The 26992-nt window shown below is 33.4% G+C and overlaps 1 protein-coding gene across 1 annotated transcript; it reads left to right on the top strand.

The window, feature by feature from the left end:
• Window positions 1-19317: 19317 nt before the first annotated feature.
• On the top strand, window positions 19318-25728 carry LOC106778921 (probable disease resistance protein At4g27220; the record flags this gene model as incomplete). The annotated part of the gene is made up of 4 exons (XM_014666929.2): window positions 19318-19369; window positions 21502-22864; window positions 22944-24622; window positions 24945-25728. Coding segments are annotated over exons 2-4 (3808 nt in total), but the record flags the coding sequence as incomplete, so codon positions are not given.
• Window positions 25729-26992: the final 1264 nt, after the last annotated feature.

Raw genomic sequence — 26992 nt, 5'->3', positions numbered from 1 at the left:
ATTATTTTTAATTATTTCTTGTAATGATTGCCATAATGTTGATTCGAATTATTACCAAATAAAACAAAATTTCAAAAATATTCTAAAGTGATCTTTCATGCATTAATATTAATTGCTTATGGGCCTGCTGCACCATTTCTCCAAGAAAATCATGTGGAGCACCTCTCCCATTTAATCACCATTCTTTTCTTTTCATTTTATTCACGTGCACCCCCCTTTTTTCTTTTTTTCCTTCCTTCCTTTTTCCTTTTGTTTTTCTTTTTCCTTTTTTCTTCTTTTGTTTTTTATTTATTTATTTTTCTTTTCTCTTTTATTCTTTTTCTCTTTTTTTTTATCTCTTTTTTCCTCTTCTTCCTTTTTTGTATTTCTTTTTTTTCCGTTTTTCATGTTCTTTTTTTTTCTTTTCTTTTTCCTTTTTTTTCCTTTTTTCTCTTTTAAAAATTTTTTGCTTTTTTTTTTATTCTTTCTTCGTTTCTTTTTTTTTTGTAATTACTTTTTTTTAAAATTAAACAAAATAGTAAAATAAAATTAAGAACAACATAAAATAAAATTAAAAAAAATTAAAGAAAATAAATGAAATAGGACAACAATAAAAACCAAGTCTCATTATTTAGTCACCCGGACGAAATTGGGTGTTGACATAACCCAAAACCAAAATTTAGTTGCACAACAGAATCAGACTTGCAACAAGAATCCCCTCTTCTGCAATCTGCAACACCACTTTGAACAATCCTCAAAGTGAACTATCCTTCTGTATCACAACAGGTCCAATTCGATCAGTCTTCACAGGATGCCAAGCCTCTCAGAAAATTCTAGTAGTCTTCACAAGATGCCAAGCCTACACGATCAATCACAGAAGCACATTCTTGTGTAGATGTTGATCAGTCAATGAATGCGCAATTGAATCTCCTCTTTGAATCTCTTTCAAGAAAGATCACTACCGTCTTCTTGGAGAATTTTTGGAGTAAAGAGAAATCTGAAACATAAATGAAATTGTTAGATCATCAAAAGTCTTCGAACAAACTCGTGTTTAGTCTATTTATAGATTTCTGTTAATCAGTCAGATTCTTTGTCGAATGTGCTACTAATTCAGTCGATTGTATTATATAGTTATAATAGTTTAGTCAACTTAGTAGCCTATGGTCAATAAGTAACAGAACACATTCAATACAATTGACCAAGCCATCAATGCTCAACTAAACTTTTAAAAATATAGTTGTTAGAGTGCAAGAGCATAACAAAATTCCAAAACAAACAACAGATACAGTCGAATATTTAAAACACAATGTCGACTATCACAATGACAAACACTTTGAAATTCTTTTCTTCTCAAAATAGCACATAGCACTGATTCTCAAAATTTGTACAAAGATTTTAGCATAGTCGAATCCATTAGAAATGTAGTCGATTGTACTAGAACTTTGTAGCACAAGAATAAGTTCGTAAAAACGTGCTTGTGATTTCTTGCTTTAAAATATGTGCAGTAAAACAATGAAATGATGCATAACACACAACACATTAAAGCATATACACATGTTCCAGAAATATATCAATCAATCAACATAGGAACATGTAACATAGTACATACACATACACATGTTCAACAAATATTACAGTTTAATCAGCATAAGAACATGTAATGCAGTAAGATGTACTTGCTATTAAGCAATGTGTTTTCATCATCAAAAACTAGATTGATATAGAAATTGTGTTGTCAACAATCTCAATAGACTCTGGGTCTCTGTTTCCTTTTCTGAGTAAATGTGAGGATTGGGGAGAAAACCCTTAATGTGCTGAGCTGGGAAGCGAAGAGGGCCTTGGGCCTAGGCTAGTTTCTTTTTTATTAAAAAATAAAAAAAAAAAACTTTTCTATATTGCGCAGACCCTATTCCTCACTCATGCACCCCCTTTGTTCTCATTTCACACCCCATTCTCTTTGGGCTCGAGCCCATTTCGTCCAAAAAAACCTTTTCTTCCCCACACCCCCTTTGTTCTTATTTCGCACCCCACACCTTTTTTAATTTACTTATTTTTTTTTCATTTTTATTATTTTATCATTTTACTTTTTATTTTATTTTATTTTATTTATTTATTTATCTTTTTATTCTTTTCTTTTTTCTGTTTTAAATATCTTCTTATTTTTAAATATTTAAATATTAAAAAATATATACATATATATAAAAAATAAAAAAAATACGTTTTAAAGGTTAAACACTCGTGTGACCGCATGCGTCGTCCCAGTGATAAATACCTTCTCTCTTTCTTTTAAAAATAACTAAGAAATGACAAAAATAATGTTTTAAAGGATAAACACTCGTGTGACCGTACACGTCGTCCTAGTGCTTAATACATTTTCTTTTTCTTTTAAAAATAATCAAAATATATTTTAAAGGTTAAGCACTCGTGTGACCGCTCGCGTTGTCCTATTGCCTAATACCTTTCTCTTTCTCTTTTAAAAGTATTTAAAATATAAAAAAAATAATGTTTTAAAAGTATAAGTACTCGTGTGATTGTCCGCATCGTACCAACGCCTAATGCTTTTCTTCCTCTTAAAAAAATAATTAAAGATATATTAAATATTCCTCTAAAGGTAGGGGTACTCGTGTGACCGTTCTGCGTTGGCCTAGTACTCATTACTTTCCTTTTTCTCAAAAATACTAAAATATATAAAATCTTCAAAATAAAAAAATTTCCCACTTTCAAACAAACCAACAATCTTTCAAAAGAACTATGTAACATTGATTTCTCATTCTAAATGAGAATACGTAGGAGCAAGGTCAATCATTGTCGGGCTTAAAAAACTAAAAAATATATTTTGTTTCTTTATAGTGTTTTTTTGGGGATTGTTATAAATTTTGAATATAATATTGCAAAATATCTATTTTGAACATTATTAAAAATAATAATTTTTTAGGAGATATTTTAAGACATGGGCCTGATCCATTTCCTCCTTTACAAAACACCAAGTTCATTCTCTCTTCTTCTCTTCTAAAAATTATCCTGGATATAAACTCTATCAGAGTTTCTTGCTAGTTCTGTGATCCTCGAATATTTTCGAGAAGTTCCTGTTGTATCTTGGAGAACTTGCGCAATACACCGCGAATAAGTCCTTAAGGACAATGATCTACAAGCATTTTTACTACAATCTTAAGGAATTATATTTCAATCTCGTTATTGTCAAAAGTAAAAAAGGTACAGGAAGCTATCTTAATTAAATTATTGACATTTGTAGATTGTTAATTTTAAATGCTTTGAATGATGGTGTGATGTTTATGGTATGATTGGATGATTTATGATGTTTTCCTTTTCTTTCTAAAAAGAAATTTGGGAAGATATCATTTTAGGGAAGCATATCACTAACATTGAACAAATTAGGGTTTGGATTCCTTTTAATTGTAATGAGAAATAAATTAAGGATTAAGGTTTTTAGTTCATTAGAATTAAGAATTGAAATATCATCCTGATTGTAATTAGGGAATTAGGACTCTTACGCTAAATGTCCTTTCTAAAACCTGATTAAATTCCTAATCAGTTTGTCACTAATTTTGTGGAATTTTAATTCTAGAACCCTCATTGGGCATTTTCTTCAAACACTTGTTTTTTTCCAATTTTGTTTGGGCCTTTCTTCTCTCACGGGCCTAGCTTTGGGCTGTCTAGTGAAGCTCGTAGAGTAGGGAAGCTTCATTCCCTTTTCTCTTTGTCTCACACGAAAAGGTAGCTAGGGTAGCACCTTTATTCTCCCTGAACCAAGAACTCCAACAATGGGAGTTGCGGCGTGCACGGGAAAGTTCTTTCCCTTACTCTTATGGGTTCAGGCCTCAAATCAAAACAGGGAACCTTTCTTCCCTCTCTTCTTCTCTGATTCCAGCGATTTCTCTTTGGGAGTGGAGATCAGGTTTGATGGCTCAAAGGTGATCCACCTACCATACACACAATAGTCGTTTTCGGCGTGGAGAGTCGCGAGTTCCAATTCCGCGGAGGAAATGACATAGTGGCGGCGTTGTCCCGGTGTTAAGACCTCTAAGTGTGAGCGTCCTTGGAGCGATGTTCGTTGTGGACGCCTCCTCCTTCGAAGCAAACCACGATGGTGGGTGCGGGTCAGTCTTGATTGCGACTGAGTGCAATCGGTGTCACGACAGCGACTCGTCGCGAGTGACCTCCGACGAAGACGACAAAAGGGGCTGAGTATCCGGCATCGGCACCATAAAAAACAGAACTGTGATTTGGGGGTTTTGACTCTACGATTTAGGGTTTCGGTTGTTCATCAATTTTGGGGGTTTCTTTCATGATTATCTTATTTCTTTTATGACTTGTGATGTAGGGTTTCATCCGAATTATATTTGGGAAATTCTTTTTAGGTTCTGATGATCTTTGTTTCTCTTCCGTGGTGGCAGTTGTTGGATGCACGGCTTGCGCCAATGAGGGTGCCGGTGGGTGCTACCATGGGGTTGCTGATAACGGTTGAAAAATAGTTATTTTCATGCTTCATTTGAGATCAAAATACACCCTTTAAGGCTTAGAATGAGCTTAGAATCAAGCAAAACACGTAAGTTGAGTCGATTGAGAGTCAAAAGCTGTTTTTAGAGATATTATGCTTGTTTTGCATTGTTTTCCAGTGTTTTTGATGAAAATGAAGAATGAGATTGGAGATGGAAGGTCTTAGACTCAAGAAAGAAGAAGAAACATGAAGAAAAGAAGAGTCTAGGAACCGCCCAGCGCCAAAATCCAACGCTGGGCTGCCAAATGCGGGGAGAATCCACTGTCTGGCGCTCAGGCAGGGAAGCCAGGCGGTTTTGCGACTAGAAGCAAACCGTCGGGCGGTACAACTCACCGCCGGGCAGTGGCGCGATCATGAGGAAACCGCCGGCGCCAAAAGTGAGACGCCGGGCGGTTGTCAGATGGGCCTGGATCTATTTTCTGCGAATTTATGATCTGTTTGGGCTTGGACTTGTTTTCTGTTATTTTTATGCCCTATTTAAAGGCCAGAACGTCTTAGGGCTTGTATCTTCTGATGGATTAGGCACAGAAACACACTTTTCACCCCTTTGGGGCTAGATTTGGAGATGGTGACAACTCTCCTTTTCTTCTTTTTAGGGTTTCTATCTCCTTCATTCCATTCTTCACCTAGTTTCTCCATGACGATGGGGAACTAATATTATTTGTTGCTGGAGAAAGATGTAACCTCTAAACTCTCTTTTATTGAAACTCTTATTTATTTATATGCTTGTCGTATGCTATGATTTTCAATTGTTGGGTTTCTCATCTGCGCTTAATGCTTTTATCGTTTAACTCATTAGATAATTGTTGTTTGTCTTTATGGATACGGGACGTACGATACTGTCATGAACTTGTGGGAAATTCCTTGATTAAACAATACCACCTAGGGATAGGGGGGTAGGACGATCAATTGTTTTTGCTTCCGTTTATCATGCATTATTAATTACCAGGGGAGGCTAGGAATAGCAAGCCAATAATTAGTAATAGGCTCTTTTTGCCGAGGGATCGGGTTAAGGGTAGACTAAGAAAGTTTGCATGACAATATGATAATAAAGCGAATTTAATAAGAAAAATAGATATATGAGAGTGGTTGGGTGAAATCGGAATTCTAGCAACAAATCCATCTCATATTATCAACATCCTCCATCCACTATTGTGTTTAACCTCAATTGATTTCATGTTTATTTTTCCGTACTTTAAATTCAAAAAAACCCCAAAATATTTTGTTCTTATAGTCTTGATTGGTTAAGCAAAAGCACAAGAGTTTAGTGCCTTGAGTCTCTTGGGAAAACGATACTTGGACTTACCATTTATTATTACTTGATACGATCTGGTACACTTGCCAGAATGTTAACCGTCGCGTCGCAGTGGTTGGCGGTGGCAGCTTCGTTCTGATTGAGTTTCTTGGGAAATCTGGGTTGGGCTAACTAATTGGACCGTAAAAACCCATTATTGGGCAATTTTTGAAATAATGTCAATAAGAATTTTAATTGGGCTGTAGGCCCAGAGTCTGGCACGGAGGACTGTGATTGGTTCAATTTGAACCTACTTGAACTGCAAACCCAGAGTGTCCAATTGGGCTTGGGTGTAGGTTTAGGTCCGGAGAACTCATAATCTATGGTTTTAATTAATGAAAATAAATTGTAAAGGGAGAGAGAAGAAAATATTAATTTATAATAATTATTATTATAATTATGAGAAGAAAAATTTATTAATTATTTAGTAATTGATTGAAAATCAAATTAATTTAAAAGAGAAATTAATTTGATTTTCAAAAAGGAAATTAATGGGTTTTAAATTAAATGGGAATTTGATTTTAATGATGGATTATAGTAATAAATGATCTATTATTTTGGAATGATTTTTATTTATTGTTTGTTATCTATTGTTTGAGTAGAACTCATTGAGCACATTGTATTTTTGAATGAGACTTTAGATAATGATGATTGAATAGTGTCAGATAGAAAATGAGAATGAAATTGTTGCTAGAAATAAGTTATTTCTAGGATCGAACTTTGAAATGAAAGACGTGGGTGAAACCAATGTAATTTTAGGTGTTAGAATCATAAGGAAGGGAGATAGTATATTATTATCCCAAGAACAATACATTGAGAAACTTCTTAAGAAGTTTGAGTATTATGATTTCAAACCCGTGAGTAATTCTTATGATGCTAATTCTAAATTAGTGAAAAATAAAGGACAATCATTATCTCAGCCTTAATATGCCCAGATAATTGGGAGCTTACTGCCCATATTATCTCAGGAACATTGGGATGCACTTGCTAGGCTTATGAGATACTTAAGAGGTTCAATGGATGATGTCATTGAATATAGTGGATTTCCCACTGTACTAAAAGGGTACAGTGATGCTAACTGGATCTCTGATTCAGATGAGACAAAATCCACTAGTGGTCATGTATTCACACTTGGGGGTGGTGCGATTACATGGAGATCAGCTAGACAAGCTACTATTGCAAGATCAACAATGTGATCTGATTTTGTTGCTCTTAAGATGGCTGATAGTGAGGCTGAGTGGTTGAAAAACTTCTTAGCAAACATTCCACTAGGAATGAAAATAACCTCATCGATGTTAATACACTGTGATTGCCAATCAGAAATATCTATAGCTAAAAAGAAGAATTACAATGGAAAGAATAAACATATACAATTGAGACATAATTTTGTGAAGTAGCTACTAAAGGGTGGAACTATTTCCATTGACTATGTGAAGTCAGAATGGAATCTAGCAGATCCTCTGACAAAACATTTAGGAAGAAATATGATTTTAGAAACATTGAGGGGAATGAGACTAAAGTCACTTGCAAACAAACAAGTGATGGTAACCCAACCTTTGTGATTGGAGATCCATGAATAAGGTTAATATGGGTAAAAAAAAGTCACTTGTTAGTTCTGATAGCACTAATTTGATTGTAAATCAAATATGTCCATTCCTATGATGTGTGTAAAAGTGCTATAGACTGCATTATGAGAGGTTAAACTTTGTCGTTAAAATTCTATATGGTGATAGAATTTGTTTAAACAAAGTTTTTAATGATTTTCATATCCCTTATGGGTGGTGGATGATTTGCAGCATACACTTGATGAAATCGCCTATATAAGTGTCAAGTGGGGCCATTTGCATGAGATCTTGGCATGATCTCTAGAGCACTCATAAATACCGGGCACGCGCATGGCCTAGTAAGCGCAACACAACAATAACAACAAGGATTGTGGGGGTGTAATGTGATTGATAAACCTCTAACACACTCAAGTGTCTTTGGTTCATATAGCTTGCTATACCAACTACACTGTGGGTTAAGTTTCTTGATCTAAGACTGGTTCATATAGCTTGCTATACCAATTCTCATGCATTACATCTTGTGAAACCCAGAATAATTTCTTTTCTCTTTCATTTGTATATATATTTTGCAATATGTGGGGAATTGTTATAAATTTTGAATATAATATTGCAAAATATCTATTTTGAACATTATTAAAAATAATAATTTTTTAAGAGATCCTTTTAAGTCATGGGCTTCATCCACTTCCTCCTCTACAAAACACCAAGTTCAATCTTTCTCATTAGTTTTTTCTTAGCTTTCATTCTCTCTTCCTCTCTTCTAAAAATTATCCTGGGTATAAACTCTATTAGAGTTTCTTGCTAGTTCTATGATCCTCGAATATTTTCGAGAAGTTCTTGTTGTATCGTGGGGGACTTGCACAGTACACCGCGGATAAGTCCTTAAGGACAGTGATCTACACGCCTTAGGAAATTGCGGTATGAGGTTTTGTAAGAATTTTTACTACAGGTTAAACATTTTGAAAACCACATCGTCTTTTTGTATTTAGTTAAAGGTACTGCCTTCGAGCAGGCGTTGTAGGGTACTAATACCTTCTCTACACGTAACCGACTCCCGAACCTGAAATCTGGTTTTCACAGACCATGCCTTATCATTTTGTTGTTTTTATGTAGTTTTGAAAAATAAACTATGGTGACAATTTCAAATCTTCTTTCAAAATTTGTTTCTTTTTTGGGTAGTCGTGCCGTCGCGATTCCGATTGCAACAATTTTCAACGGTTTCCTTTAGAGAACTCTTACATGCCAAAAGTTCTAAAAAGATTGCACGACAAATAGACAAGATAACAAGGAAGGATTCCCATGTATAATGATTCAAACCTAAATTCATGTTGATTAGTTTTTCAGTTTATTCATATTGATTTTAATCCAGCACTGTGCACTTACCATCGAGGCCCAACATATTTTGGCCCATAAGCATCAGATAAGAAAAACAGATAAGTGTGTATGCGTGGCAGATGAGAATCAGAGATTAAAGTAAGAGAGAGAACAGATGCGAGGCTTCCTCGGGCGATGGAGAGAGAAGCAGGAAGCGGCTGCCGGCAACGGTCCGATACGGCGAAGGTTGCAATCGGAGCAGAAGAGAAAAGTGAAGAAGACGTTGAGACGGGTAAGAAAAACAACTTCTTTTGTTATTTCAATATACATTCAAATCTGAGTGTTTCATATATTTGTTTGTGTGAAGGGAAAAAGGGGAAAGGAACTCTATATAAATAGAGTTCCGAACGGGAAACAGAAAACAGTAAAAAGGAACAACCTAACCATCTAAACCAAAAGAAACATTGTCCTAACACGATAGTGATAAGAATCGAAAGATTCTCAACAGCCTCCCCTCAAGCTGGACGATGTATATTAACCAGTTCAAGCTTGGGTACAATATTCTTAAAACTGACGCGATGTGGGAATTTGGTGAAGACGTCGGCCAGCTGTTCGTTGGATCGAACCGGAAGAAGATGCAAAAGGCCTTCCTGGATCTTTTCACGAACAACGTGACAGTCAAGCTCAATATGCTTGGTCCGTTCGTGAAAGCTCTGATTATGAGCTATAGGCCGTGCATATTTGTTGTCACAATATAGGGCTGGAATTCCTGTTTCTTTAATTTGAAAATCTTGTAGTAGATAATGGAGCCATTGTATTTCACATACAGTGGCTGCAAGTGCCCTATATTCTGCTTCAGTAGAGGATCTGGAAATAGTTCTTTGCTTCTTAGATTTCCAAGAAATGAGAGATGTCCCAAGGAAGATGCAAAATCCTGTAGTAGACCTTTTGGTATTGGGACAGGTTGACCAATCAGAGTCACTAAAAGCTTTTAAATGTATAGGAGAATTAGTAGCGAAAAATAGTCCCTCAGTAGGTGTTGATATAATATACCTAAGCACATGTTGAACAACCCGATAATGATGATTAGTAGGTGATTGCATAAATTGGCTAAGTAAATTGATTGTAAAACATAGGTCAGGTCTAGTATTGGTAAGATAGAGTAACTTCCCTATCAATCGTCTATAAGGTCCAGGATCATCAAGATAGTTATCCAATCTGTATAGTGGGCTTGTGTCTCTAAGAAAAGGGGTAGAAGAAGGCTTGCACCCCTTCATTCCTGTTTCTTCAAGTATGTATAAAGCATACTTCCTTTGACATAGGTGTATTCCCTTTTTAGATCTAGCCACTTCCAATCCAAGGAAGTATTTGAGCTCTCCAAGGTTCTTTATGCGAAATTTTTTGTGTAAGAGTTCTTTGATGCAATTGATTTCTTCCATAGAATTACCTACCAACACAATGTCATCTACATACACAAGCAAAGCGGTAAAACAAGTATCTGTTCTTTTAATGAATAAAGAATGATCAGATTTGGACTGTTTGTAATTAACAGAAGTCATATAAGAGGACAATTTTTCAAACCATTGCCTGCTGGCTTGTTTCAAACCATATAGGGATTTAGTTAAGTTGCAAACCTGCCCTTCTTTGTGAATGTCCAAACCTGGTGGTGGTTGGATATAAACCTCTTCATTAAGGTCCCCGTGTAGAAAAGCATTGTCAACATCTAACTGGTGTAAAAACCAATTGTTGGAAGCTGCAAGGGCTATTAGAAGTCTAACAGTGGTGAGCTTTGCCACTGGAGAAAATGTGTCAAGATAGTCTATACCCTCCTGTTGGGTGTATCCTTTTGCCACCAGTCGGGCTTTGTGCCGTTCAATGCTACCATCAGCTCTATATTTGGTCTTATATACCCATTTGCAGCCTATGGGGGTTTTTCCTGGAGGCAGCTGTGTTAAAAACCAAGTATCATTGTCTTGTAGGGCTTTAATTTCCCTCTGCATAGCTTCTACCCATTCTTTCATGTCTCTGGCTTCATTATAAGTTTGGGGTTCCTTATTTCCAGTAACAGCCATGATGTATTTTGAGTGTTTCTCTGACAAATTATGATAAGCCTGGCCTTGGTGCAAGCTTGGAGATCCACGAAAGTTGATGACTGGATGAGAAGATTCAGCTAGTTGAATGGCTTGAATCTGGTGCAGCAGAGAAACAGATCTGTGACAGTGGTAGTGTCCAGATCTGGATGGAGGAATTTATGGTGGAGAGGCAGCGGAGGAAGGTGATTAACAGAGATGAACTGGATGGAGGCTAGCTTGAATGAATTGTTACAACTCAGAAGGCTTCCACAAGAGGAAGGAAGTTGAAGTGGAGGAGCAAGCAATGAATAGGACTTTCGGAGAAGAGAATTGACAAGCAATTTCTGCAGAATTTCTTCATATATCCAAAAGTGTTTTACAATGGCTGCCTTAGAGGTTTTATAGACTAACCTCTCGGCAATGCAAGGAGAAAACGTGACTCTAAGAAATGTGGATCTACTTCCACATGTACAGCCTTTGCTAAATGTGATGCCCTTCTAGAAGGCTTATTCTAACATGTGAAAGTAAAGCTGAAATGCTAAATTCAAATGTGAAGAAGAAGTTCTCTAATGCAGCCCCTTTCTTGATAAGAGCACCCCTCCTTATGTAGCAATGACCTTTTTATCCTTCCCCATGTCTTGGCCAATTTGTAGCATCTCCTTGGTCTCCTATTTTCCATCCAAAGATAGCAAAGAGTACTTGACCTTTTGGAGAGTAGTCTTGTTGTAGCTTTTTGGCCATTCCTCTTGTGATAGGAGCTATGTGTGTCATTGTGCTAGACCCTTGTGTATCAAATTATCACAGCATAAAAGATTAGAAATCGGATAAGGAGTTTTGAAACCATTTCTCACAGGTAAGGATTGAATAACTTGATGAACATAATCTTCTAGATATGCAGGAGTCTTTCTGGCCCTATCTGATCTTCTCTGTCTGTAGTTTTCTTGATTGTTATCCGTATTGTTGTTGTTGTCTCCATCAGCAGGGATCTGCAACTCTCCTTCTTGATTAGAAACTTATAACTCAACATGCTTATCTTCATCAGTGAGATAGTAATCCTTTAAAAGATCATTGAGAAACTCATCCTTTTCTTCTTCATTGTCTGTGCTTTGTTGGTTGTCTTGGAGACTTTTGTAAGGAAAAATTTCTTCATAAAATATAACATTTGTGCTTATGAAGAGTTCTTTGGTGTTTATGTCTAACACAATATAACCTTTGACACCACACTTATATCCTAGAAAAAATCCTTTTCTGGCTCTAGGATCCAATTTATTCCTATTGTTTTCAAGAGTAGAAGCAAAACACAAGCATCCAAAGGTTTTAAGGTCTAAATAAGTAGGTGGAAGATTATAAAGCATATCATAAGGAGTTTTATTACCAAGGATAGGGGAAGGCAATCTATTTATCAAATAGACAGCATGTCCTATAGCATATGACCAGTAAACTTTGGGTATATTAGAATGAAAAAGAAGACTGCGTGTCACATTTAGTATATGTTGGTGCTATCTTTCAACTACAGAGTTTTGTTGTGGAGTCTCAACACAACTCTTTTGATGATTGATTCCATGCATATCATAAAAACTCACACAATTAAATTCAGGCCCATTGTCAGATCTAATGTTCTTTACCATTTTGTTAAATTGATTCTTGATTTTGATGATAAAACTCTGTAGTAAGTCTCTGGTTTGTCCTTTGTTATTCATTAGAAAAACCCATGTGTGTCTAATATAGTCATTTACTATGCTAAGGAAATATTTATGCCCATGAACAAAAATAGTATTTAAAGGACCCCATATGTCACAATGAATAATATCAAAGCATTCAGTCGAAACAGAGAAACTTTTTGAAAAGGGTAACTTGTGTTGTTTTGTATAATGGCAAGTATCACATACAATGTCAGCATCAATTTTAAGATAAGGAAACTGTTCACATATATGTTTTACAACCTTGTGTCCAGGATGTCCTAATCTATGATGCCACAAGTTAACATCAGCCTTTTTAAAAGAGAAAACAGTCCTTGAAACGATTCTTTGATCAGGTTTAGGAAAATCTTGTAGATAATAAAGCCCATTCCAAGATTTAGCACATCCAATCATCTTCAATGAACAATTCTCCCTTATCTGACAATCCTCAGAAGAAAAGATTATATTGCAATTCAAGTCTTTGATAAGACTTTGAACATAAATCAAATTAAAACAGAAATCAGGTACATAAAGAACATTGGAAATGATAAAATTTTTAGTAAATTGCACAGTTCCTGCGTGTTCAGCAGTGATGATAGTTTTATTGGGTAGCTTAATAGAGATAGGTTTAATTTTGTAAAAAGCAACAAAGTTAGTTTTATCATGTGTAACATGATCTGTTGCACCGGTGTCAATAATCCAGGAAAAATTACCTGGTTTATTCTCAATTTCATTCCTCTGAACTTGATTGATTTTGTGAGAGGGTTCTTCAGTCTTGTCTATCATTTTCAGAAGTTTTTGCATCTGTTCTGGTGTGAAGGAGTGAAAATTGCCACTGTTATTGGTTTGTTGTTGTGTCTTCAGAGTGCCTTCAGATTCAGTGTTGTTCTGGCAAGCATTGATAGAATTCCATTCATTCTTTTTGTCATCTTTCTTATACCAAGGTGGGTATCCGTGCTTAGAATAGCACTCATCAATAGTATGATTCATTTTATTGCAATATGAACATTGTTTTCCAAAATTTGGATTTCTTCCCCTTCCTCTACCTTAACCACGAGTTCCACTACCACGTCCCTGATTTCTCCAGTTCTGGTCAGGTTTCCATTGGCTGTTTTTATCAGCAACATTCACCAGAATTCTAGTTTCTGTAGGTCCTTGCTTTTCCTGTCTTTCTTGTTGCATAATAAGCCAGAAAACACGGTTAATGTTAGGAAGAGGATCCATTAAAAGAATCTGTTTTCTAACCGTGTTGTAAGAATCATTCAGTCCCTTGAGAAAACAAATTACATGTTCCACTTCTCTATATTTCAATGAAATCTTGGACAAGTCAAAACTGCATGGAGTCTCACATGTGCAGGTAGGTATGGGTCACAAGAATTCGAGTTCTTCCCATAGAATTTTCAGGTCTGTAAAAAATTGGCTGACTCCCTGTTCTCCTTGTTTGATCGAGTGTATATCCTGTAGTAAGTCAGAGATTTTGAAATAGTCTCCCTTGGAAAATCTTTCCTTGAGCTCGTCCCATAATTCTTTCGCTTCTTCAACGTAAATAACGCTTTCAGCAATATGTGGTGACAAAGTTTTTGTTATCCATGATAGGATTATTACGTTGCATCTCTCCCAAGCGTCGTAAGCAGCATCAGTTTTCTGAGGTCTCTTTATGGACCTGTCTATGAACTTGACTTTGTTCTTGGAAAGCAGGGCCCTCCTCATGGCTCTACTCCAGGAAGAGTAGTTATTTTCGTTTAAGACTTGGGTGATTAGAGTAAAACCTGGGTTTTCTCCCGGGTGTAGGTAGAATGGGCTGGAGGGGTTGGAAGATTGATCAACTTGATCCATGGTTGCAGAAAGAAACCAAGAACCCAGGCCAAGAAGATGCAAAGAAGAAGTTGCAGAAAGAAACCCAAGAAACAGCAGCGGTGACAACGAAAGCATAACAGGTACTAGACTTGCTCTGATACCATATTGATTTTAATCCAGCACTGTGCACTTACCATCGAGGCCCAACATATTTTGGCCTATAAGCATCAGATAAGAAAAACAGATAAGTGTGTATGCGTGGCAGATGAGAATCAGAGATTAAAGTAAGAGAAAGAACAGACGCGAGAAGCGGGAAGCGGCTGCCGACAGTGGTCCGATACGATGAAGGTTACAATCGGAGCAGAAGAGAAAAGTGAAGAAGACGTTGAGACGGATAAGAAAAACAACTTCTTTTGTTATTTCAATATACATTCTAATCTGAGTGTTTCGTACATCTGTTTGTGTTAAGGAAAAAAGGGAAAAGAAACTCTATATAAATATATAAATAGAGTTTCGAACGGGAAATGAAAAAGAGTAAAAATGAACAATCTAACCCTCTAAACTAAAAGAAACATTGTCCTAACACGCAAGTGATGAGAATCGATTCTCAACAATTCATGCCACCCCTGTTAGTTACTTCAACAAATTAAGTCACCTTTGAATCTTTCATTCGTGTATATGATTGAAATTGATTTTAAATTCAAGATCAAGATAACAGTGAAATATACGAATATGTATTATTTTATTACATGTCACTTGCTAAAAGAGTTTGGATAAGGACTATATGAATCTGCATAATTATCGATTTAATATTTTATTGAATACTATTTTAAAATAGCTTTTGGGCCAAACAAATATTTGTCATTTTGTTTTCAAGTGTAACCTTTTTCTATTTCCAAAAAAAGTATTATATATACCGTATAATTATATATGTGTTTGTGCTTATACCTTTACTTTTTTTTAAAGCTAATAATTGTATAGTTGCCTAGTCACATGTTCAGAAAATAAAAATTGAATAAACAATATAAATATATAATATTTCAAAAATATATTCTCTAATATTTAATGTTTTAATTAATAAATTTATTTACATATTAATATTCCCTTTTAGTTTAATGTGCTTGTTATATTACCGTAATATTTTCTTGTTATTAAAGAAAATATATAAGTATTTTTACCAAAACCTCTGTGTATTAATATTCTCTGCTATTTGCATTATTGTCTAAACGATAAATTATGATGAACATTAAATCTACATGTTATCTTAGTCGTGGAACACATGCCACAAATACAAACAAGAAAGAAAAGAATAAATAGTACACATATCACTTTGGTCCTGATGATTTAATTTCCTTAAAAAGACTTTAAGAAATTATATTTCTTTCTTGTCTACAGATTTTAAAATGTCATTGCTTTTCAATTTTTTTCAACAAGATTCTTATTATTAATTATTTCTTCTGCACATCATATATCCATTTGTAAAGTGTAGGAAAAAGGAAATAAATGGCCATAACATTACATGATTAACAAATTAGATAACTATTCATTTTGAAACTTATTTAGAAGTTTCATAGCACATGATTTTGCTACATCGGTTTGTCTTAGCTTTACCGTGCCCTCCTTTTTTCTTGTCTTTCGCCTGTCTTGAGCAGGATCCACTACTATAATTTTCTTCTAATTTCTTTTCTGATTAGAGTTCTTACTTGCATTTATTAGTAATTAAATTACATTTCAGGATCTTCTATTAGATTCAATTGACAGTATGATTTATAGGAATCAGACTTCTAACACATGTCTATTCATCCTTTATTTCTTGATAACATGTTACTTAACTTTTATTTATTTCCTTCAAATTCATTTAATTGATTAACAGGGATATAGTGTTGTCTAGTTGGCCTATAGACAATGTTTATTCAAGCAAAGTCTACTGTGTTTGAACACGTTGCGTGAACTTGAATAATCCTTTTTATTAGTCTTCGTTTACATTTACTCTTTCGTTGCATTTTAGGCTATTTTCTAATTTAGAACTAAAATTTAAATGTTTTTTCTTTCTACTGAAGTGTAAGAGTTTATAGTATTGTGATAAAAAGTATCATATATAAAAAATTGTAAACATATTATGCTATAACATTTGATATGTACTTTTCAACTGTCCTTCTTCATTAGAAATGTCAATGGCTACTTTGACTTATATATATTGTTTGTTGCAGTACGTGTGTATGTGTACATCAATCAATGTTCAAATTTGTATAACTTTGTTCAAAAAAAATCTAATTTTTCGAAAATGTTGATGATTACATTATATTTATCCATATGTAATTATCTATGGATAAATTCGTATGTAATTATCTATGAATAAATTTATATCTAACGTTATTTATGATTATTTTATTCACGAATTTTTTTTCTATAAGTAATCTGTAAGTAACATTATATTATCTACAATTTTGAGGCTTTCCTACGAATTTTTACTGTAGGTAATAGTCTTTTTTCTTATAGTGTTTATTAACATTTGTTCTCGTGTAACACAAACATTATATGATCATTATCACAAACACAAACAAATATGAGTGAATTAACATGGTAAACATAAACATTTAAGATTCGACGATACAATACATAACTAAGTATAATCCAAACCATAGTTCTTAACCAATTTAATAATTAACGTAAGGACACATCAAGTCAGACACTTATAAGTAGTTGTCTCTTAATTAGGGATGGCAAAAAAATCCCGCGGCGAGTAGTTACTACCTGCAGATAACGGGTAGCGAGTATTTTAATATCCGTTTTTAAACGGATCGGTACGAATAGTATACTACCCAACCCGCGGGTACCCATTACCTGCAAAAAATAATAAAAAAATTAATTTATATATTTTTTAATTAAATTTAATTAAAAATAAAATAAAATAATTTTTTATTAGGTTAAATTTAATTAAAATTATATTTTAATTTATATTTTATTTAATTTATATTATATTATAATATATTTTTTGTAATTTTATTTAAATTTTATTTTAAAACTTTTAAAATATTTTTTTTGCGGGTATCTGCGGGTTTTAAAATACTCGCGCATATTTTCTAAACGGGTACCCAGCGTGTAGTGGGTTGGATGGCGAGAACATTTTTATCTGGTGAGTCGGGTTGCAGGTAGGTACTATCCGTGCCCGACTCGATCCGTTGTCATCCCTACTCTTGATACCTTCCTCTTAATTGTCTAACATCAACCAAACTAATATCCAAAACAGGGTGGTCGAGTCGTCCTTCCATCAAAGTACCAAATCTATCTCCCTTGCTTCTTAATATCTTATGAGTAAAAACTTCAGTGCATCTCACACTAAGCACTATACTTAGCAACACTAAGCACTATACTTAGCAACGGGCGAAAGCTATAGAGCAAAACATCTTTATCTCATTACATCGCACAAGCAAGAGGATACGACACTTGAATTCATCCTCTTCCTACATCACACGATTGAAGAGGATCTCTTTCCCGCATCACACAGCAAAAAGAGAAACCCTACAACTCAAAGGTATTACACGACCCCATCCATAGCGAAAGTTCCAAAAAAGTTCATCAGTAAATGCCTACAGCAAAGTATAAAAGGTTCAAAATACAAATAGGTCAACTTGCAAGAAATAAAAGACTCTTCTAAAGCTTAGTTATGTGTGCTGCTTGATATTGTACTATTTCATAATGCATTAGGTGTTATTGACTATAAAAGTTAGAAACAATTAATGAATAAGGCTAACATTTCAAACAAAGATGATGCTTCAAATTTACAGTGAAATATCATTCAGAATGGTGCAGTTAGAACCCACAACCTTCATTACAGGTTTTGTACTAACTTCTCTAAGCTAATCACCATTGACTAATGTGGGTTGACTACAACAACATAAATAGACATCATGTTTGTAAAAACATACGTGAAAATTAAAAAGATGCTAATTGAATACAAACTTAAAAATATGGGGAAATTAAAAAATAAAAGATATATCTTCACTTGGATCAGTGATCAAACGAGTAGCCAATAAAAAGTAGCAGTATAAACACAAACTCATCAGAACAACTTCTTCAGTTATTAACAAAACCAGTTAGAGACATTCATGGATTTCTAACTCTTCTTTGGTTCAAAAACTCAGCAGCTGTAATCAAACTAAACTAGAATTTATATGAATACCCTTTTAAATGTCATGGACATGCAGCAGCTATCCAAACCATTAACTTGCATTAGAAAAACAGCAAAACTCCATTAATAAGGAATTAAATTAGAAAAAGTAACACCACAACTAATTTAATAGCTCTTAAAATTAAAAGAAGTATTCAATGTCAACAAAATTTCTATTTTATAATCTGTATGTAAAAACTGAATTTAGTCTATATGAGTCCCTTAAAAAAATCTTAAATAACGATTAATTTTAGTGGCTAAAAATACTTTATTATTATATTGACCAATTTAAATATAAATTTATAAACTGGTCAAAATAGGGTTCTCATCGAGTGTCATTACTTTCTGCACTTCCATGTTTTCTTGGTGTACCTCTATAATCTTTCAAATACCACTTATATCGTTGTTATTGAGTGATTTATTTTTTCCTTCTCATTTTCCTTCATTCATCTTCGTTCAAACTCGCGTTGCATCGTTTTTCTTGTATCGTTGTATAGTGAGAGAAAAGAACATATTTTCTTCAACTTGTCGAAAAAGGAACTGCAAAAATGAATTTTTTTTTACCCAGTTCCCACCGCCGCTTTTGATATACCTTTTCAACAATAAACTTAACCCAACCATCAAACTAGAATATTTTATTTTTATGTCAAAAATCAAATTAGAATCTTTGTTCCTCAGAATGTAATATTTTATGTTACTTTATATTTTCTTTTCCTCATTTTGTTGTATATTCGTAACTTGTGCAGATGCGAAAGCACAAACATTATTCTTTTAAATTAAGGAATGAGTTTCATCTTTATAAATTCTATACCTTACTTGGAAACTCAGAACTTCATAATTCGTTATTTACTTATTTGTCATCTTATTCCTTCTCAATTTATTTCCATTCTTTAAAATTGCAACTCCACAACTTTCAATCAATATTCAGTTTCACGACTAGGTTGCTCCTAAATTCTTCATCTTCTGCACAAATCTTCAGGTTAGTGCCTCAATTCAAATCTTCAATACATTACAATCATAAAGTTGTTTATTAAAGTTGTTTCTATATTTTAAATTAATTTTATCTCTAATTTCAAATAGAATAATATTTTTAATTAGCCTTATTTATAATTTCAACTAAATAAACTCCTAACTATTATCGTATTATAATTTCAATAGAAAAACATCTGGTCTTTAATTAAAACCCTCTTAGAACTTTTTTCTCTATAAATAATTTCATTCCATTTTTTTCTTCAAAAAGTATTATCTAAATCATTATTGTTGAAAATACTATATGTATTTTAGAGACAAATAAAAATTCATACTTTATCTAAATGATTACATGTTGAAAATATTAATTAATAATATGGTTTGAAGTAATCAAAGATTTTGTCCTGATTTGTTGTATATTCGTAACTTGAGCAGAGGTGAAAGCACAAAGAAAAGAAAATTTGAAAAAGAATTTGTTGTTATTGATAAAGCCCAGAAAAATTAAAGAATGAGTTCCATCTTTATAAATTCTATACATTACTTCGAAACTCAGCAACTTCCCACTTGTAAAACTTTTTTCCATTCTTTAAAATTCTATTTTGCAGTAAGGTTGCTCCTAAATTCTTCTTCTTCTTGCCACTGTCTCTCTGCACAAATCTTTAGATACGTTTCTCAATTTATAATATCATAATAATATCATATTTGTGTTGGATATTTAACAAATTCTAAAACCATACATGTTAATTAACTAGTCTTTATGTCTAAAGGTTGACTCTAAGTAATATCAACAAAGTTATCTCTACACTAATTCTAAATAATAAAAGTAGGAGAAATCTTGAGCTCTCATTAGTGCAAATTAGGTTTACATGGATTACAACATTTTATCATGTTTAAACATGAGCTTTGGATTAAAACATATATTATAAGTTTCACAAAATTAAACCTAAATGAGATTCGAAAAATTATAGTTTGAACAACATGAGATAGAGAACAACTAAGATACATAGTGTTTTCTTTTAGCGTATGACTTATTTGAGTCCATATGTACATTGTTGAAGACAACATACTTTATTAGAATCTCAAGTTATTAGAATCCACATCTTCATGAATCTCACCATGTAAGAATGCATTATGAATATCAAATTATTTGATATTTTGGTTGTCAATGCAAGTAATATTCGAATGATGGTGAGTTTAGACACAGGTGATAAAGTGTCGAGAAAATCCAGTCCTTCTCTTTATGTATAACCATTTCTATCTAAACTAGTTTTGTAATGCTCTATAGATTCATTAAGTTTGTATTTAACATTATAAGAAAAAAATAATTATCAACGAATAAAATTTTTTTATAATAAAAAAATTCTATCGGTAAAATAAATTTTTCTATAGAGAAGCAATGGTTCGTAACCCTTCATAAAATACTTGTCGACAAATAAGTACATTTAAGTTTAAAATTTAAATTAATTTGATTCATTTATTAACATCGACATTCTATTATCTTTAATTTTAAATAAATTCCATTTTTATGATAACTCGTAAAATATCTTTAATCATTATATTATATTTAAGGTGTTATTTTCATATTAATTTATTGGTTGAAAGAATATAATAAATTTATTTTCTTACATAAATAAATAATTGTTTATAAAATATATTTGTCTGATATATTTTGAAAGACAAGAATGTTAATTTCTTTTGAAAAACAAAGATGAGTAATTATGGTAAATAAATATGAAAATAAAAATGGTGTCATTGTAGACATATTTAACTTTTTGAAAGATCAAAATGCACTTGATACTCTCCAATATTTTTTGGCATGTTTATGCAATTTAGCCTTTAAACATTAAGGCATATGTTAATTAATTCATATTTTGTCATAAATAGTTAGTGCATTGTAAAAAACCATATACACAATTTCTGGATGCACATAGCTAATATTAGTTTTTCTTGGATAAAGACAAGGCATTCAAGCTGCAATAACACTCCTTCTATTTTTGTTACTATTATAACAAAATCTATCAAAGAACATATGACAAATTTTTATTTTATTGTTTTCTTTTAATTGCTTCATCTCTTGCTATAATACATTACTAAATACAATTTTGTAATTAACTAAAGAGTGATGAACTCATTCATATTTAGGAACTGTACCAATTCGAAATGGAGGATTTTCTTCTTTCCATTGCAGCAAAGATTGCAGAATATGCAGTGGATCCAATTTTACATCATGCTCAATACTTGTGTTGTTTCAACAACTTTGGTTTATATCTTCCAAATGTCAAAGAACAATTGGAATTGACTCGAGATAGAGTGAATGAGCAAATTACAGAAGCCATCATTAAAGTTGAAAAAGTTGAGCCAAGTGTTGAGAAGTGGCTGAAAGATGTTGAAAAAGTCTTAGAAGAAGTGCAAATGCTGGAACAAAGAATATTGAGCGTGAATAAAAACTATTTCAAAAGGCAATGTCAATATTCTCTTGCAAAAGAAATAGAAAGAAAAACAACTGAAATGATTCAGCTCCATCATAATAGCAAGTTTGAACCATTTTCCAGGATTACTGAACTTCCAGGCATGCAGTACTATTCTTCCAACGATTTCTTTATGTTCAACTCTACAGAAGCATCTTACAAGAAGCTTCTGGAAGCATTAAAGAATAAATGTTCTTTCATAATTGGATTAATTGGATTAGGAGGCTCAGGGAAAACTACTTTGGCAAAAGAAGTGGGTAAAAAAGCTGAACAGATGAAACTCTTTGAGAAGGTTGTCTTGGCAACAGTGTCTCAACCTCTAAATATCAGATCTATCCAAGATCAGATTGTTGATCAATTAGGCTTCAAGTTAATGGAAGAATCAGATATAGGTAGAGCACAAAGATTATCAGAGAGATTAAGAAAAGGTACAACTCTTGTAATCTTGGATGACGTATGGGAAATCCTAAACTTTGAAGCTTTAGGTATTCCACTTAATGAAAGCAGTAAGGCTTGTTGTGTATTGATAACTACTCGGAGTAAAGAATTATGCACTTCTTTGCAATGCCAAAGTATAATTGAACTTAATCTTTTGAATGATGAGGAAGCTTGGACTCTGTTCAGACATTACGCAAACATAACTGATGACTCCTCAGAAACTTTGAAATGTGTGGCAAGAAAAATTGTTAATGAATGTAAGGGATTGCCCATTGCAATTGTGACCGTGGGAAGCACGTTAAAGCATAAAACTATTGCAAATTTTAAGTTAGCATTGTCAAGGCTAGAAAATTCTAAGCCACTAGATATTCCCAAAGGCTTAACAAGTCCTTATGTTTGTCTTGAATTAAGTTACAATAATTTGACAAACCCATTAGCTCAATCCTTATTATTGTTGTGTTCTGTGTTTCCAGAGGATTGTGAAATAGATTTGGAAGATTTGTTTCGATTTGGAAGGGGATTTGGCACAATTGGGACATTTGGAATGATGGAAGACGCAAGGAGAGAGATGGATTCAGCTATTGACATGCTCAAGAATTGTTTTTTGTTAATGCATGCAAAAGAAAAACAAAGGGTAAAAATGCAGGGTAAAAATGCACGATTTGGTTCGTGATGTAGCATTGTGGATTGCGTCTAAGAGTGGTCAAGCAATCTTCACTCGTACTAAAGTGGATCCAAGAGTGTTGGAAGATGATGAAGTCATGAAGGATATGAAAACAATAGCTGTATGGGATTTTAAACATGATCATCTTAATCATAAACTAAATTGTCCATCACTTGAAATTCTCGTACTTTCTGTTAATGTGAGTGGTGGCTTAAAAGTATCAGATGGGTGTCTTCAAAGCTTGGAAAAGCTTAAAACCTTAGCATTCTTAAATCCAGATGTTCGGTATATAGGTGCTTTGTCTTTGCAAGAGTCATTGATGTCATTAAAAAACCTTCAAACACTATGCTTGAGGCGTCAAGATTTAGGTGACGTATCTTTTGTGGAACAACTGCAAGCATTGGAGATTCTTGACTTTTGTGGCTCTTATTTTGATGATTTGCCAGTTGGGATTATAAAATTAAAGAAGTTGAGGCTTTTGGACTTGTACAAATGCGTGATTAAGAAAAATAAAAATGTTGAATTTTACGAAGTTGTGGGGAAATGTTTGCAGCTTGAGGAATTGTATCTGTGTTTGATCAATTATGAAAAGGCCTTCCCACATGATGTCTCTTTCTCCAAATTACAAAGGTATGTTATACAAAGTGGACATTATCAATATTCTTATGAAACTACTGTGATTTTGGAAAAATATGGCCAAATTAGAAGTTTATTAATAAATAGATTTGACGTTGTTGCACAACGTTTTGCATCATTAGCAATCAAGGATCTGTTTATAAGAGCAGAGTTCCTTTGTTTGACGAACCTTATGGGAGATTATAAAAATATAATCCCATCCATGGATCCACAAGGCATGAATCAGTTGATTGCCCTGCAACTCCAACACTGTAAAGAGATAGAATGTCTCATTGATGGCACTATCAATAATAGAACCAGTTTTGGTTTGCTTCAAACTGAAGTTGTGTTCTCCACCCTTGTTTACTTAAGTTTGGTAGACTTACCTAAGCTTCGAGAGTTGTTTTGTGATCCCTCCTCGCGATGTTGTCTCCAAAATTTAGAAGAGCTCGAGATAAATATGTGTAATGAATTATATAGCATATCCTTTCCAAGGAACTCAAAGCTATGCAATCTGAAGGTCGTTTCGATATCAGGATGCCCTATGCTAACTTCTCTCTTCACGTCATCTGTTGTACAAACTCTGGAGTTGTTAGAGGATCTAAAAATATATAAATGTAGATCATTGAGACACATAATAGAAGAAGAGAATGGTGTTCTTTCAATCACTCAAAGTCATTCTTCTTTGAAGCTCCGAAAATTAAGGTTTATTGGAATTTATGAATGTGAGAATTTGGAGTATATGTTCTCTGTGTTTTTAGTCGAAGGGCTTTTAAGTTTGAAACGTGTGGCTATTTTTAACAACCCAAAGTTGAAGTATGTATTTGGCAGTGAAAAGGAACATAATGTTGCAGGGTACCCATGTTTCCAGCAGACTAATACAAAAAGAAATTTGCTTAATTTGAATACTTTGGAGTTGATTGAATTACCAAATCTAACTGCCATTTGGCCTGAATATTGTCGTCCACATCTCCTAAGTCTTAATGAATTATTTTGTTTGGGTTGTCCAAAATTGTCCAACTCTTCCATATACAAGGTGATAAATGCTTCAGATTTCCAGCAACAGACAACTCCAACGGTAATATATTAATTATTATTTCATTAAATTAATTAAAAATAGTGAGTTTTAAATATAAAATAATATATGTGATTATAAATCGGATAGTTTCTTGAGTGATATTGTTTAAATGCATTAAGCATAACAATCATATCACAGTAGTTTTTCTTTATCATTACTTTTATTTTCTTATCAAGATTATAATTTATTTTCTTATTATGTTTGAAATTGGAAAATATATTTATAAATTAAAGTAATAATAATGATGTGAAATGGATAATCTTTTATAAATCTTTCAATAAACAAGTATTTATCTATTTGATCGATTGTGTTGTGTATACAGGAGAATGAAATATTATGGTCGTTCACCAACACATCTAACCAATTGGAAGATCTATTACTTCACCCTCAACTTAAAACTTTCCTCAAATTTAGAGTGCTTTCGTTGACAGATGTTAGAATAAAAGGTATCTTCCAATTCCAAATAGGAGAAGGCACTACAGAACTGGTTTCACTAAACTTGGATATAGAGTCTCTATACCTTTGCGATATACCTGAACTCAGCTTTATATGGAAAGGACCCACAACTTTCCTAAGCCTCCAAAATCTTTTCGATATTCGAGTGGATGGATGTCCAAAATTGAAAACCATCTTCTCCACAACAGTTGTTACAAGTTTACCAATGCTTACATATCTGCATATAAGTGACTGTGATGAATTGGAAGAAATATTTGATTTAGGTGATCCACATCAACTCAAGAGCCTATATTCTTCCCAACAAGTCTACTTCCCAAATATTTCAGATATTGAAGTTAATAAATGCAATAAGTTGAAGTGTCTATTTTATAATCTCTCTGCTTGTCACTTTACCAGTCTGATAAGATTGGAAATAGAAGAGTGCACTCAGTTACACAAAGCTTTTGGTTTTGAACATGAACCTGATGGTGGTGGTTTAGAAAAGATGGGTAAAGATGGAAAACAAGTACTATTCCAGAACTTGAAATTTATAAGTCTCATAAATTTGCCAAACTTCGAAGATATTCATCACGGATTTAAGTTGAAAGAAGATGTTGATCAAACAATAAAGGAATGTCCTATGTATTCTCCAAGTTTATATCTACATCCAGGTAAAATTCACATGGCATATTTCTAAAACACAATTACAATGTCCTTGGATTATGATGTTGTCAAATAAAAATATTATTTTATTAAATTTTTAGTTAAACTTTGCTCTATGATGAAATGATGTCACTAACATAAAGAAGGTATTATTTAACATTAATAAACATATTTAATAAAAATAATCATATTGTCTCTGCTCTTTTCATTTTCTTTCATTTTACCGTAACCCTTCCAATTTTCATTGATCCTTGGGACAGTTTCTTTTAGCCACAACTGATGGATGACATAGTTTGTTCATACATTTAAATATATTTTTTGTTTATCAGATATGTAAAGATGCTACAATTAAGCCCCTGTTCAAAACATGATCAGAACTTCACCTTCCTAACAAAAGAATAATCGAAAGAGGTGTAAGATTCTAAACATGTTCCTCAATCACTTCTCACAATGACTTTTCTGTCGTCTTTGTGCTTTTCAAATCTCCAAAACTGCAAATGTAATGAAATTCTTGATTTTCAGGAGAGACCTGAGACCATGTGTTGATTCATTCTGGAAACAGGTGTCTACAGTGTCATGTGTTGCCCTACTCTGCTTAGTTTTCTAGCTATCTAAAACATGTGTGAACTTGTTTACTTTATAGATGTAATTCTCCATCAAGTTAATACAATTACTTTCATATTTTCTTTTCTTCTATGACCCGTGATTTTATAAATTTTAATGCAAAAACATCAAGATTCTCTCAAACTCTTTGTTCACGGAGCCCACAAACTTCTATCTTTATAAATGCGTCCCGATATTTTGACACCAAAATATCAACACCATTTTGACACTGCCAGGTGTCGGCATTTGATTGGTTGGTTTTTTTTTTATTTTAAAAATCCAATTTATGACGTTACTGCAGAGGTTCAGATTTCAAATTTTGCCTTCCCGTTTTGCCCTTGACCTGCTTCATAGGCATTTCAACATTCTCTTTCATCTTATTTCACCTTCCCACTCTGTCTCATTGCTGCCATCTCCGTTCTTGCAATATTTTGATTTCTCCATCTCCTTTGTTCTGGTTCCGGTGCGATTTGGGGTTCGTTCTTCCCAGCTTTTTGTTGTAGACATCGTTCTTCGTTGATCTCTTTGTTGGTTCTGGTGCGGTTGGTCTGTCATCTCGTCGATCTTGGTGTGATTGTGTGATTCCTTCGTTTCGAAATGGCGAAGGTGGGTTTGCAATGTTATTGAAGAGGGTTCGTGAAATGGGGGACGTGGGTATGCAATGTTATT

Source organism: Vigna radiata, unplaced genomic scaffold, assembly GCF_000741045.1.
Source record: "Vigna radiata var. radiata cultivar VC1973A unplaced genomic scaffold, Vradiata_ver6 scaffold_180, whole genome shotgun sequence".
Lineage (NCBI taxonomy): Eukaryota > Viridiplantae > Streptophyta > Magnoliopsida > Fabales > Fabaceae > Vigna > Vigna radiata.
Note: the sequence above shows the minus strand (reverse complement) of the source record. Positions and strands in the feature narration are given on the sequence as shown.